Source organism: Mercenaria mercenaria, unplaced genomic scaffold (genome assembly GCF_021730395.1).
Source record: "Mercenaria mercenaria strain notata unplaced genomic scaffold, MADL_Memer_1 contig_5082, whole genome shotgun sequence".
Classification (NCBI taxonomy): domain Eukaryota; kingdom Metazoa; phylum Mollusca; class Bivalvia; order Venerida; family Veneridae; genus Mercenaria; species Mercenaria mercenaria.
In genome coordinates, this window is record NW_026463366.1 from 1 (window position 1) to 16,247 (window position 16,247).

General features: G+C 35.3%; 1 protein-coding gene across 1 annotated transcript in view; it reads right to left on the bottom strand.

Annotated features, from left to right (window-relative positions):
- Window positions 1–1,303: 1,303 nt before the first annotated feature.
- LOC128554501 (TBC1 domain family member 13-like) overlaps window positions 1,304–16,247 on the bottom strand; it is a 35,439-nt gene continuing 20,495 nt past the window's right edge. Inside the window, exons 7-15 of the mRNA XM_053535774.1 lie at window positions 15,968–16,124; window positions 15,065–15,196; window positions 13,851–13,917; window positions 11,796–11,894; window positions 10,954–11,097; window positions 9,504–9,585; window positions 8,598–8,655; window positions 6,417–6,475; window positions 1,304–3,107 (exon numbers count right to left, since the gene is read on the bottom strand). Coding sequence (XP_053391749.1) covers window positions 3,104–3,107; window positions 6,417–6,475; window positions 8,598–8,655; window positions 9,504–9,585; window positions 10,954–11,097; window positions 11,796–11,894; window positions 13,851–13,917; window positions 15,065–15,196; window positions 15,968–16,124 — 802 coding nt within the window. The 3' untranslated portion in view covers window positions 1,304–3,103. The remainder of the gene's footprint in view (window positions 3,108–6,416; window positions 6,476–8,597; window positions 8,656–9,503; window positions 9,586–10,953; window positions 11,098–11,795; window positions 11,895–13,850; window positions 13,918–15,064; window positions 15,197–15,967; window positions 16,125–16,247) is intronic.

Consider the following 16,247-nt stretch of genomic DNA (forward strand, 5'->3'; position numbering starts at 1 on the left):
GATCTCATGAAGAGTATGGCCTCTAGAGAGTTCACAAGGTTTTTCTATTTTTATACCTACTGACCTAATTTTGGCAACATGTGACCCAGTTTCAAATTTTATCTAGATATCATCAAGGTGAACATTCAGACAAATTTTCATGAAGATCCATTGAAAAATATGGCCTCTAGAGTGGTCAAAAGGTTTTTCTATATTTAGACCTACTGACCTAGTTTTTGACCACAGTTGACCCAGTTTCGAACTTGACCTAGATATCATCAAGATGAATATTCAGACCAACTTCCATACAGATCCCATGAAAAATATGGCCTCTAGAGAGGTCACAAGGTTTTTTTATTATTTGACCTACTGACCTAGTTTTTGATGGCATGTGACCCAGTTTCGAACTTGACCTAGATGTCATCAAGGTGAACATTCTGACCAATTTTCATGAAGATCCATTGAAAAGTATGCTCTCTAGAGAGGTCACAAGATTTTTCTATTTTTAGACCTACTGACCTAGTTTTTGACTGCAGTTGACCCAGTTTCAAACCTGACCTAGATATCATCAAGATGAACACTCAGACCAACTTTCATACAGATCCCATGAAAAATATGGCCTCTAGAGAGGTCACAAGGTTTTTTCATTATTTGACCTACTGACCTACTTTTTGAAAACACGTGACCCACTTTCGAACTTGACCTAGATATAATCAAGGTGAACATTCTGACCAATTTTTATGAAGATCTATTCATAAGTATGGCCTCTACAGAGGTCATAAGGTTTTTCTATTTTTAGACCTACTGACCTAGTTTTTGACCCCACGTGACCCAGTTTCGAACTTGACCTAGATATCATCAAGATGAACATTCAGACTAATTTTCATACAGATCCCATGAAAAATATGGCCTTTAGAGAGGTCACAAGGTTTTTCTATTATTTGACCTACTGACCTAGTTTTTGAAGGCACGTGACCCAGTTTCGAACTTGACCTAGATATCATCAAGATGAACATTCTGATCAATTTTCATGAAGATCTTGTGAAATATATGGCCTTTAGAGAGGTCACAAGGTTTTTCTATTTTTAGACCTACTGACCTAGTTTTTGACTGCACGTGACCCAGTTTCGAACTTGACCTAGATATCATCAAGCTGAACATTCTGACCAATTTTCATAAAGATCCCATGAAAAATGTGACCTCTAGAGTGGTCACAAGTAAAAGTTTACGCACGCACGGACGGACTAACGCACGGACGGACGACGGACGACGGACGCTGCGTGATCACAAAAGCTCACCTTGTCACTTTGTGACAGGTGAGCTAAAAATAAATAAAATAGTTATAGTAACTTTAAACATGGAACATAAAGTAATGGAATGATATCAGTTTTCTTATACATGTATACAGTAATTTCTAATGATTGCATTGCATATTTCATTCTCTATTTCTTATCAATGGGACCAGGGATGTCACATCTCAACATGTAAAATTTCATATCAATGGTGTCATTTCATTGAATATCATTCATATAGTATAAATAGGTTTATCATAACTTTTTTTTTTGTATCCAGAAATATCCGAATTTGGCAACAGAAATATTGAGATCCTAGTTCCCCAGCTCTGCATGGCTCCTGCATATAACTTGATAAAAAAATATGCACAATTATTTATTCAATGAGGAACTAAGTGAGCTTCAAATTGTCTCCCTTATTGGATTATGTCCAAGATAATAAAACTGTAAGTTAGTCCCGTCATTTGGAATCCTCTGACTTTATCACTGTTTTGTCTAGTGTTAAAGATATCAGTTCTTAGATGTGAGATATCTTGCATGGTTGTAAAATTAAATGTCTGCAATGTCAAAATTAGACACTAGAGTGTTTGTAGAACATGTAGCTAAAGGCATTATTAAAGCAATAGACATGATGATCAATATCTTAGCTTCATTTACATCATATTGTGACAAATAACAAAGCAATAACAACAGAGTAATCCAAATGAAAGGGACCTACTTACTTTAGAGTATGAAAAGGAGATAACTGACCAAAGTCTCCCATTCATACCAACTTCATTAAGAAATGTGAAAGAAAATCTGATTTTCATTTAAAAGCATCAGTGAACGAAACAGAATCTTTTCAGTTTTAAATACTACAAAACAATTATATACCATGACGTGTCAAGACTATCGTGTTACTTGTAAGACTAACATGTTCCTTCAACTATAGGTTTGTAAGAGTAACATGTTACTTCAACTACAGGTTTGTGAGACTTCAACCAAGTTTGTAAGACTATAATGTTGTTTCAACCATAGGTTTGAAGACTATCATGTTGTTTCAACCATAGGTTTGTAAGACTATCATGTTACTTGAACTATAGGTTTGTAAGACTAACATGTTACTTCAACTATAGGTTTGTAAGACTATCACGTTACTTCAACCAAGTTTGTAAGCCTATCATTTTACTTCAACTATATAGTTTGTAAGACTATAATGTTGTTTCAACTATAGGTTTGTAAGACTATCATGTTACTTGAACTATAGGTTAGTAAGACTAACATGTTACTTGAACTATGGGTTTGAGATAAAAATCTTGAGTTTGTAGACCAGTCTAAGACTTCTACCCTGCCATAGGTCAATTTAAAGATGGAGTTGAATGAAAATAATTAAATGCTAGAATCTTTAGACTGGTCTTTGTAACACAAGTTGCTTTCCAACATTTCAAAAGCGAGCCTCCTGATTTAATAAGGGCTTGCTGAAAACAAGCATATTATATGAGAGTTAAATGGAAGAATGAGAGTTTAATGGAAAACTATATTAACTCTCCTTTAAATTCAGCAAGCTGCAACAGTTTTCTGCTCAACCCTCGATTTGAATTATTATGTTTCCTGACAAATATCTTTGTAAGTTATACATGAATTAATAGGTGGGTGGGGTATGCTCTACATAACACAAATATAGATGTATATACAATGGCTGACTGGGTGAGCATGAGATCACAACATGTTCTAGTTTGTGATGAAATCTATAATCTCACTGACAGTTCTTTTCTATTCATGCATTGAGCAATCACATGGCAACATGGCAGCACTCTCTGTTTTAATTATCACAGTCCTGAATGAGTTTTTCATCATCTGGAAAAGATAACATTTAAACACATATAAATACATTTTATCCTAGTAAAACTGGAAAATAAGGGAGTTTGTGGCACTACTATTTCCTAAAAACTCAACTTTTATGTATACTTCAATCCACAAGAAACTATTCTAACATTTTAACCCTTACCCTGCTAAATTTCTGTAATTGGACAGTATTATTAACTGTTAGAAAGGGTGCTAACCAAAAATATACTGACTGAATGGGGAACAGTGCAGATTTTGATCAGACTGCACAGATGTGCAGGCTGATCATGACCTACACTGGTTGCAAAGGCAGAATCAGTTGTGTCAGGCATGACAAGGATTAAGAAATAGATGCATATTTAATACATGAAATATCCATAGGTCACTGATGCCCCCACCATGTGATGTTATGTGATGGCACTCTGACTGAACTTATAGACTGAAAAAGAAAATTATCGTAACTTTTTATTTTGTCATTAATTGATTAAATACTGCATCCCCTTGTTATGATGAAAGATTGTACTTTTGAAAGTTTTTTTTTTCTTAATATACTTTTACTGTATGTGTATAAAAGTTAAAAGCTATATGACAAAAAAATGACATAACACCTTTGACCTCTAAGAGGTCTCTGTGTTAGGTCTGACACCTAGTGTTACTATGGTGAATGTTTGTACCAGATTATTTGAATGTCCATCTATGTACACAAATGTACAAAAGTTAGAGACTGGACAAGAAAAATGAATTATTTACCTTTAACAGTGAACTTGACCTTTCACCTAGGGGTGTAGGTAAATGCAACACACTGTCTAGTTATGGTAAATATTTATGGTAAGATACTTGAACATACATCCATTCATACAAGATATAGACTGGACAAGAAATATTAAAGAATTTTGATGTCAAAGTGTGTCCTTGAATTCAAAGGTAGGAGTATGGGTCTTGAACGCAACATGTCGTCTTGTTATGGAAAATGTGCCTGGTTATTAGAATATCCATGCATGCATAACAAAGCTATAAAGCGGAGAGGAAAAATGACCTTAAGTCTTTGACCTCTTAAGTGTGACCTTGACATTCAAGTTATAAGCCTGGATTTTTCATATGACATCAGTGTCCGACAAATTTATAATTTTATTGGTAGCCCAGCATTTTCTTGTAGTTGCCCAGAAAATTAACCATGAAAGTACTAACTTGCTCTACCCGAACCCGACTTACTGAGATGTGAGAATAAGATGGGTTTTTAACAATATTTTGTTAATAACAGAAATCTAAAAACACAAAGATAAACATTTCATTCTTTTTAATCATAATATAGAAGTACAAGTTGAAGTTAATACAACATCTTATTAAAGAAACATTTTTACACAAGTATCTCTTAGTTTACAACTTAAAAGTCTTAAAATATTGAAATTGTAAATTTCTGTCAGTATTGAGATCAACTTGAGTACTTATACTTTCCATACCGGTAATCACAAATAATTTATTAGACTAGATGTTCACAAAATGTATTCAAGTTGCAAGTCACTGTCAATATTCACAGGTTGCAGTATCATTGATTGGTCACCCCTTCCCCACCCTAAGACCCCTGATACAACCCGGAAAAACATTCTGACATTCTCAGGGGTTCCTTAATATCCCCACCCTACAAGACCCCTGATACAATCCTGAAAAAAAAAAATCAACTATCAAAACAGTAGTTTGCATCAGGGGTCTTGTAGGGTGGGGATATTAAGGAACACCTGAGAATGTCAGATTTTTTTTCAGGGTGGTATCAGGGGTCTTAGGGTGGGGAAGGGGTGACCAATCAATGATACTGCCACCTGTGTCAATATTGAGATCAACTTGAGTACTTGTACATTCTAAAAACATTCTATAATCTCTAGTTAAATGTTCACATAATCATGAAATGGTATTAACCAAAGAAATCGTCATTATACAAAAGACTCGTGTAGTAAATTGACAGTTTTTATTTTTCACGTGTTTTTCGCACATGCTGACAGACATGTTACTAATGACTCATTTTACGCTGGTTCCCAGCCTTTGAACTGTCGAAGCAGTGAAAGCGTGGTACCTATCATAATCAGTCGTCGGTAATGTACGAGAGGATCCGATTGAATTTAGAGATTTTGACTGGTACATCGGTCAAAATTAACTATCGTTAAATTAGTCTACTTTGATTAGTCGAGCGAAGACCAGTCCACGATAGTTTGCATATTTGATATTCGTAGGCGGAGACTGCTTCAGCAGCCACCGTTGAAATTATCGATAAATGGGCGGGGTTAAACTAATTGGACGGTTTACGACCCGTTAATCAGTACACATGGAAAGTTGTATATTGCAAGTTACAATCGAGTAAACGACCGGATGTTGATGATTTTGTTGGGGAGTTTTGTAAAATATACAATTACCGGGCTAGTGATGCTTCAAATTTATGGTTGCCCGGCGGGCTTCCGCCAGTATTTTCTTAGTAGCCCGACGAAAATTTCTGGTAGCCCGCGGGCTCCGGGCAAATGATTTGTCGGACACTGGACATGTTGTCTTTTTTTTTTTGGCAGTAATTGTGCCAAGTTTCAAAATATGACACTGAAAAACAAAGTTGTAGGTAGGACATGATTTTGTGTAGTCAATGATGCACTCATAGATGCACAAACACACAGATCTTAGAAACACTTAAATTTATGCACGACTATGTCCCCAGCCCAAAATTTAATGGTGGGGAAACTTTCCAGCTTTGATGGTGGAGGAAGACCCAAGCTTTTATTTCATCACAGATGAGCAGGGTAGAACTACTAACCTTCCATAAATCAGCTGGATGACTTTTTACATGAACAATTCAATGCCTTAGTGAGGCTCAAACATACAATGGTGAGAGGCAAATGAGTCGAAATCAGCGACCGTAACCACTCAGCCACAGATGCCCCCCCAAACTTTAAACAGTCCTAAATATCTTTTAGCATTTAATTCATTTAGAATGTATAACAGTTTGTTATTCACAAGTTTTGAAAATAAAGACTTTGCGAAAAATAAAACATATACAGTCCTTTATTTGAATTATTTAGGTTACTGACTTTCATAGCACCATACACCCAAGCATTATTTCAGAATGGTATAACAATTGACCTCCCATAAGCCAGACAACTGCTTCTTCACATGAAAATAATCCTTTGTGCACTTTTGAACCCAAACTTGTGAAATGCAATTGAAAGTAACTCTGCAGTCAACAACCATTAACAATTGGCCACAGAAGCTCTCAAGAGTATTCTTAGAGCATTATGCAATTGTACACTATTACTGGAACAATCCTAAGCAAATTTTACATCTTACCTGATTTCCACAGCTTTCTTTATCACAACCTGAACATCAATTGTTGTATATGGAAAATTCTGAAAGTAATTAATCATAATTAATGTTGTAACAATGCTTAACGTAGAAATATGTCCATATTATACAAGTTCTTCTTCCTAATAATGTTCTGTTAGTTTATGGTCAATTGTGAAGCTTGTTCTACGACTTACAAAAATATCTCACGGCACCTCATTCCTCATGCTAGGACAGACGGACGGGCGGAGGGACAGACAGACTACGGTCAGATGGATGACAGATGGTCAACAATCACAATGGCGCATCTGAGCACCAATACCAACAAGAGCTGTCTGATGACAGCGCGCTCGACTATTCGAAGAATTGATTGAAGAATGGGGTCAAAATATTTCCACGGATATTCAGACAAAAGAAATAAATAGATTAGACAAACAATGTTCCTATATTACTTTGATTTCGATAAGTCTTGCACTAAATGGCAAGATATGAGGCAATTTCAAAGTCAAAAAAGGGCCATATTAAAGTCAGTCAAAATAGTTATGTACTCTTGCCTACAGATGGAAATCATAATGATAAACAAGTGTTCAAAGTTTAAAAGCCATATGTCAAATAGTTTTGACAAAACATGGACTTGTATGAAAACAGAACCAATTTCAAAGTCCAAAAAGGACCATAATTCAGCCAAAATAGATGACAGAGTTAATTTCTCTTTCCTACAGATAGAGACTATTATACTAAACAAGTGATAAAAGTTTCAAAGCCATATGTCAAACACTTTACAAAAAATATGAACTGGTACGAAAAACTTAACCAAGATTTCTAAGTCAAAAGGGGCCATAATTCAGCCAAAATCCTTGATGGAGTTATGTACTCTTGCCTATAACTGGACATGGTGATGGTAAACAGGTGTTGAAAGTTTCAAAGCTTTATCTCAAAAGACTTTGTCAAAATATGAATTGGTAGGAAATATTAACCAAGATTTCTAAGTCGAAAGGGGCCATAATTCAGCCAAAATCCCTGACGGAGTTATGTACTCTTGCCTATAACTGGCCATGGTGATGGTAAACAAGTGTTGAAAGTTTCAAAGCTTTATCTTAAAAGACTTTGTCAAAATATGAACTGGTACGAAAAACTTAACCATGATTTCTAAGTCGAAAGGGGCCATAATTCAGCCAAAATCCTTGATGGAGTTATGTGCTCTTGCCTATAACTGGCCATGATGATGGTAAACAAGTGTTGAAAGTTTCAAAGCTTTATCTTAAAAGACTTTGTCAAAATATGAACTGGTACGAAAAACTTAACCATGATTTCTAAGTCAAAAGGGGCCATAATTCAGCCAAAATCCTTGATGGAGCTATGTACTCTTGCCTATAACTGGCCATGGTGATGGTAAACAAGTGTTGAAAGTTTCAAAGCTTTATCTCAAAAGACTTTGTCAAAATGTGGACTGGTACGAAAAACTTAACCAAGGTGTGACGCCGACGCCGTGGTGAGTAGGATAGCTCTACTTATTCTTCCAATAGTCGAGCTAAAAAGAAGAACTGTCAATACTGTTAAATAGGCATTCTATGTTGAGGACTTATATTCGTGGATTTCATAGTAGAGTCAATTCATGAAAGTAATCGCCAAAAAGCAGTAAAATTTATTTTTTAGTGTCAAAGTCTTTAGATCTATATATTCCTAAGAAACAGCAGAGTACAAAACCACAAAATTTCCTGCCCATAAAATTATACGGTTTCACATTATGTGAATTTCAAGGTTAAGGTAAACTCCAACATTATGTAACCACTAATTTGGTTGTCATCTCCAAAAGGGGCCATCTTTAAGAAAATTGCAAGTTTGTAGAATCTTTTCTGTGTAAAAACACAAAATTGGCTGCATCAAAAATATATCTGTTTTATTCATTACCACATTTATAAAAGGTCCTGTTTAACTTTGTCGATGCACATTTAAAATGCAGTATATGTACTGTGAAATCACTAAATTTTGTGGGCATGAAATTTCGTGGTTTCGGTAAAAACGGCAATTTCGTAGAGATATGAATTTGTGGATTTCAACTTTTGAACATAAAATGAATAGGAATTTTACTTTTAGTTTGGATTAAATTTCGTGGATTGACTCAACCACGAAATCCACGAAAATTAGTCCCCCACGAATATTAATGATTTCACAGTATATATTTACCTGAACAAGTTTCATATTATGTGGAAAGTCACCCATGAGTAAATCCTGTTTCAACAACCTATAAAAAGAAGCATAATTGACTTCAATATGAAATGTACAATTAAACATAAACATTAAGATGTCTGGAAAGATCTGAATGCTTTAATGCAGCGCAGCCAACACTTGTGGTTGCCAAAACATTCTTTAAAACGTCCTCTCTTGATGATGTTTGTTTGTTAGGTTTAATGTCACATCAACACAAGTATTGGTCATATGGCGACTTTCCAGCTTAGATAGCCAGCTGGATGGCTTCCTCACATGAAGAATTCAACACCCTTAGTGAGGCTCAAACCCACATCGATGAGGGGTAAGTGATTCTAAGTCAGCGACCATAACCACTTGGCAACGGAGGCCCCTCCTCTCTTGATGAATCAATTATAGGTAATTGATGGTGGTTTAATTATGGTGCTGATTGATTACTTCCTTTTAAATATTTTTCGTTTAAGCCCTTAACTTTCCGGGAAGACAACTGTTTTAAAACATACTCATAGATTACTCTATAAAGGAACATTGACCCAAACAATTACCAACAAATGAGTTTTTTGTTTGTTTTCGGTTTAATGCCGTTTTTCAACAGTTGATCAGTTATTTAGCTGCGAGCAGTTAAAATAACCAGTGTTCCTGGATTCAGTATCAGTACAAACCTATTCTCCGCATGTAACTGTAAACTTCCCCACATGAATCAGAAGTAGAGGACGAATGATTTCAGGCACAATGTCTTTTATCAAATAGTCACAAAGAACATGTGCATCACCCAGGAATCGAACTCACCATGCTGCCATCCGCAGATCTGCTCTCCCTATTGAGCTAATCGGGTGAGTACTATTTACGATAAATCTGGACATTTGTCACTTTAAAGCAACTTACAGCAACATTGCACATCCTACTTTGATCAGGAAATTAAAACGTTTATCATCCGCAAACAATGAGTCCCAGATACGTAACACATCTGTAAATATACAAGAAAAATTGTTACAGTAAATCATACAGAAGAGCTGTCTGTAAGACAGCCAATGCTCGACTATATGTATTGTTGTCCCAGAAGCAGGAATATTATCCTAAATGTTAAAATATCTAGAGTTTCAATCCAGTATCTGCATTAAGTTTGGAGATAGTAACTTGCATGCAAAACTTTAACAAGAAGTTCGAAAAGGGGACATAATTTTGCAAAAATGAATGTCAGAGTTATCTGACTTAGCTTTATAATGTGAAGTTTAAATTCAATATCTGCATTAGATTTGGAGACTTGCATATAAAACTTTAAGCAGGATTTTCTAAGCACAAAAGGGGGCATAATTTGACCAAAATACATGTCAGAGTTATGGGACTTGACCTAGTGAGGTTGGTAACTGTCAAAGAGGAAAAAAACTTTATGCCTTTAAATGATAGCCATATGTACTTGCATGCAAAACTTTAACCAAGGTGTGATGCCGACAAAGACGCCAGGGTGAGTAGAAAATAGCTAGTCTAAGACTATTCTTTGAATAGTGGAGCTAATAAAATGGAACAATTAACTTACAGTGCAGCTTCTGTACACAGTAAACTTTACTGACAAGACTCTTGCTTACCAAGTTAGAATTTCCAGTATTTTCTCTGGTGCTAGAAAACATCACCTTACACCAAGTGTGCACTGGGAGATAACTTTACGCATATTTTGTAATTCAGACAATGCATGAAATTTAATTGAAAACAACAACAACAAAAACAACAAGTTCCATCAATTCTTCAAAGGTTGAAAACCAAAAATTAAGTTCTTTACATAAATTTTCTCAAAGTTTAATTCAGAGTATAATATGGAGTGCAATGCTTCATGCAGGAATAAATTTTTCTAAAGAAATGTCATGTTTCCCCCCTCCTAGGCCTGACAGTTACTTGTTGGTAGCCTGTTAAACTAACTATTGTTCATAGATTTTGTACTCCGCTGCTTTCTGCAATTGAGAACTTTCTCATATGAATCTTAAAATGGTCTAATCCGGTTAGACTTATTAGCTTCTGTCAAACCATCACAGAAAATATCCATCTAGTGCAAAAATCTCTTTCTAATTCACAGTCTAGTGTTAAATATCATAAAGTAATTTTGATGACCAGTCACAAAACCCAGCTTCTCACTGGTTGTTTCTGAGCATACATTTAAAATTGACCAATGGCAATGCTGTGTTCTGAGAGTGGTCTCCAAACTAACTTTTCTAAACTTAGACCTACTGAGAGAAAACTGAAAGTAGGAATAGAACAAAATCATACCCCTCAAGCCCTTAACTTTACAGATTTTTTTTTTGAAAAAGACAAGTTTCACTAACATTTAGAGTATTAGCTTTACCTGGCAAGGGAAATTCCTGAGACAGTAAAAGTGTGAGCCATCTAAAGGCATAAAACTGTGGCTTTAGGTCCTGTTCTTTCAGTTTATACCACAGTGTCGAGTCTGTCTCTTTCAGTGTAGTCATCAGCTGATTCATCAAGTTACCTAAGATACAAATGCTGAAGTAAAATTATGAGCCATCTATAAACAGCTTAAAATTACATCTGCCCTTTCTGTATACAGTTGAGCTTTGTTCTCTCCAACTTGATGGGACTGTCAAAATTTATTCTTAGACTACTAATTGGCAGTTCCAGCTACCAAACAATATATATTATATACTGATAGGGATATTGCCGGGACCTGATGGTGATTTCGAGCCAGAGGTGTACAGAACAACCAAGTACGAGCAAATGAAGTTCAACTTTATACCCTAATTCAGAGTCTGTGTTCATCAATGATTCATTAAGTTACTGTGAAATCATTTAATTTCGTGGGTATGAAATTTCGTGGTTTTGGTCAAAACGGCAATTTCGTGGGGATATGAATTCATGGATTACAACTTTTGAACATAAAGTGAATGGGAATTTACTTGTTCATTGGGATTAAATTTCATGGATTGACTCAACCACAAAATCCATGAAAATTAGTCCCCCACGAATATTAATGATTTCACAGTATCTGAAATCAATATCAAGAAATATACATATGCACGTGTTTATCTGTACTAACACACAATACTTGTTATTCTTCCATCTCTTGGTCACCGTGACCTTAATCTGACCCACTGACATTCAACAAAAGTCATTCAATATGCCCCAATCCCAATTTTGAGGATGCCGTCCTTAACATTTCTATATACTTACCTATTCCACATTGTGAATCGTCAAGTGTTTTGATAAAGTTGTCTCGAATCTCTGACATTAAGTTTGTAAAACAGAAGAAACTGTCGGCCTCAGCAAACTCTGAAAACAGGAAAACAGAATTGTGAAGAAAGACGTAGAGAAAATTGTCCAATTTACTAAAAGAATAAAATTCTGACAACTAACAAGTTATTATATCAACAATAAATGCTTTACAGAAAAATCAATAAAGCCCATAACAGGGTCTTATTAACCTTTAAAGTGATTCTGCCTTTGCAACAAGTGCAGACAGGCTGATCATGGTATGCACTTTTCACTATTTAGTCAGTAAATTTTCAGTGAACACCCCTTAAATGGTATTGCCCAAATTATATCTTACATGTTAATTATATATTTTCTTTCACATAATATTTTAATTCCAAAAAAGGTTAATAACTCAAAAATGACCAGATATGAAAGTCTTGAAAACATGTGCATGTCCACTTCATGCGGATGAGAAAAAAAAAAAAATTTCATGAGGTGTTGAGTATAAAATATTCCATGTAGATGTAATATTTCAAAGTCCAGAAAGGGTCATTTTTCCAGAAAAAAAAATATCAGGGAAGTCCCAAACAAAATTATGTTTAGGCCTATGAAATTAAGAGATTCTGCAGTCAGTCCTACACAGAGAACATACCAAAAGAATTTATCTCATGTATTAACGAATGTAGAATAAGAACTTTGCATAAACAGTATACAAGTGTCAACAAGACACAGATTTAAACTTCTAGCATACAAAAGAGTTTATCTAATGCAGATATTGCAGTTTTTAACCCTCTCCAGTCAATGTCCACTGCCAGAAGCGTTGGAGAGTACATTGTTAAGAGTTGAAGTTCCCTTATTACACATAGCCTTCACAAAAATTGGTCAAACAGGAATATAAACTGGCAACTTGCACATCAAAATCCATCATTTTGATGGTACATATGTTTTTCTGTATTTCTGTTAGTTTATGTCGGGCTTAATGTCACACCAATACAACTATATAGCAACTTTCCAGCGTTTGATAGTGGAGGGAGACCCAAGCTGCCTATCTAGGCTTTATTTCATACACCGTTGGGCACCTAGGTAGAACTACCAGTATTCGGCTTCCATAATCCATCCGGATGGCTTCCTCAAGCAAAAGAATTCTATGCCCCAAGTGAGGCTTGAACCCACATCCATGAGGTTTCCAAAGCACAGGGGTGAGGAGCAAATAATTTATAGTCAGTGGCTTAAACCACACATCAATCTTTAACCCTTACCCTGCTAAATTTCTAAAATGGACTGGTCCATCATTGAATTTGGGCAGTACCACTCATTATTCAAAGGGTTGTTTACTGAAAATTTACTGGCTGAATAGCGAACAGTGCAGATCATGATCAGACTGCATGGATGTGCAGGCTGATCATGATCTGCACTGGTCGCAAAGGCAGAATTAATCGTGTCCAGCATGGTAAGGGTTAATGTCTGATGAATAGGCTTACACTTCAAACTGTTCATTTTCTTTATAAGCTCTTTCATTATCAAAGACCCAAATGAATCTTTAAACGAAGATGTCTCTTACAGCTAAAGCTCAACAATTTTAAGCAATATACACACATCATAAACAAAGCTATGGCAAATTAATCGCTGGGCGCTCTTCAGTTTATATATAAATTTCAGGGATAAAATGTCATGAACACCAGCCCTGGTCATAAATTATTCTTGTCGTAAACCTGCCCTGTAAGTCAAGTAGGAAGACACCGAAATTAACAATTTAGAAGATGTGAAATCTGATGAGTACTAGTGCAAGATGAACGTTCACTGTTAAAAACTTGACAGAGGATAATACCAGTATTCTTAAAACTTGTCATTCAACTTCTACTGCTGATTTATGTAAAGAAGTTGTCAGTTATTGCCATGTTGAAAATTTAAGAACACTGTATAGATTAACCAACCACTTTCAAGCAACAGAAATATAGCTGAAAGATACTGTAAGTCCACATGAAACAAACAAACAAACAAATAAACCATTGTATTATACAAGCTGTTTCTCACCTTTACAATCATTGTCTTTATCAGAAGCAAATGTGAAATATATTGGCCCTAATATCTCATTCATGCCCTGAAAATAGAAATTAAAGACAGATTAATAATATTGTGGCCTGATTATCTCCTTCTTTTTTTTTAAAATGAAAGAATATGTAATATATTGGCGCCATGAAAAAAAACGTACAAGAGAACTGTATAATTTATAGGCTCTTATAACTATCTCATTCATTCTACGAAACAGATATGAAACAGAGAAATATGTAATATACTGGCACTAACATCTCATTCTTTCCCTGAAAAGAGATGTAAGAAAATATGTAATATCCAGTTCCTGAAAATAGATATAAAACAAGGGAAATGTGCTATACTTATTCATTCATTGAAAATACACATGAAAACAAAATGTATCATATACTGGCCCCTTATCTATTATGCAAATATAAAACCTGAATACCAATCAATAAACAGAATTAAATGAATTAGGCGTATATAATAATAACAGCTAAGGAACCACTAATACCTTCAATAAGACTTTATGTCCTATAGTTATTTGAGAAACATTTGCAAAACTGCCAAAGTTATGTGCTATACCTTAATAGTAGAAGGAGAAACTTATTGAAATAACGAAGCTGTTAATTTTGTGGGCACAGAAATTTGTTGTTTGGACTAAAGCGCCTTTTTTGTGGGGATTTAAACTTCTCAACTGATATATGACCATTTTGTGTTGATTCGCCGTAAAACCCAACTCACTCACTCACTCACTTACTCACTAAACTTCTTAATTACATGAAATAAAAGGAACTTTTCCTTGTTCTTTGGGATTTCTTTCATGGATTTACTCAACTATGAAAATCATTCCCCCATGAACATTAATGATTTCACAGTATTTCATTTAGCCTAGGCACTTAATTGAGAAAATGAAATTCCCTGACTTTTCCCTGACTTTTCTAAAATTTCGTTTTTCACTGACCATTATCAAGATTTCCCTCACAATTCACTGACCTTGAAAAAAAAACCCATTTTTGCCAGACTTTTCAAGGTAAGTGGCAACCCTGCTATGTCATGGACAATGTTATGGTAAGAATCTTTTAAGAAATGTAACTGAATCATAAATGGCCTTTTATATAAACTTGCGTTATTCATAGTACACCAATAAAAATCTCTGAAAGACTCCTCAACGTGCAACTAGACTATCTATAATTGCTAATAAATGAACAAACCTGTATATAACCAAGCCCAGGATTCAGTTTGGCATACACAAACAATATTCGCTCACAAACTTCCCAATGTGCCTCTTGACCATCTGGTAGCGGCATATACTCATCACTGGCTTTCCGTCTGCTTGTTGCCATCTGTAATAAATAAAGGGACAGTTTTATAAAATTACGGCCAAACTTTTCAACACTGTCTTTAGAATTTCCCCATTAACTAGTTCTATGTATGTAATGATATAAACATTTTTAAGGGACATTTTTTAAAAATAAATACTTTCAAACTTTGGTTAACTCGAAATCGTCTGGACTGGCAAAATAATTTTAGTTAACAAAAGTTCAAGCCATCAAACAATATACATTAAACAGGGATTTTGCCTGGACCAGACAGAGAGTTCATGCGAAGGGTGGTGTTCAAATTATCCAGGACTGAGCAAACGAAGTTTCACTGTACAGTAATTGATGCCCCAATTTCACAATGTTCTAGTAGGTCAAAAGTTAATTTCGACAAAGCATAAATCTGATCAATGTCTTCATATACCTGTGCTTAGGTGCAAATCCTGGTCTAAAAAGGAGTTACCGAACATACTTAAAAAGTTAACAAAGAAATTTCTCTACAATCAATAAAAATTGACTTTTCTTATGGGCATTTCCGTGGCCGTGACTTAGAATTTTGCCCCTTACTGATGATGGTTTGAAACCTTGATTTAAGTGTAGAATTCTTCATGTGAAGGAGCCACATAGCTAGCTAATGTTAGGTCTGTGGTTCTACATAGATGTCCACCTCCCCATGCCTGAAACAAAGCCTTGCGAATCACCTCGGGTTTTCCTCCACCATCAATAGCTGGCAGAGTTACCATGTAACCTAAACTGCGTTGGTATGGCTCTTCCTCAATAAACAAAATGTCTTACATTAGTAATTCCTAGTCTATTTTGTGACACTGACTCCGAGTGAAGAACACACTGTTCTACACGTTTTCTCAAGGTCTCGAAACTGTTCTCCCCACACAATCTATTACAGGGGTACTCTGTGGCTTTTTGGAAGAAGTTCAAGTCTGGACAAAGTCGTCTGTAAGGACATTTAGATAATAAAAGCAACATTATTTAAAACAACAGCTGTCTGTTGACAGCGCGCTCGACTATTCAAAGAATTGATTAAGTATGAGTTCCTAGTAATTTTTCAAATGGTCTA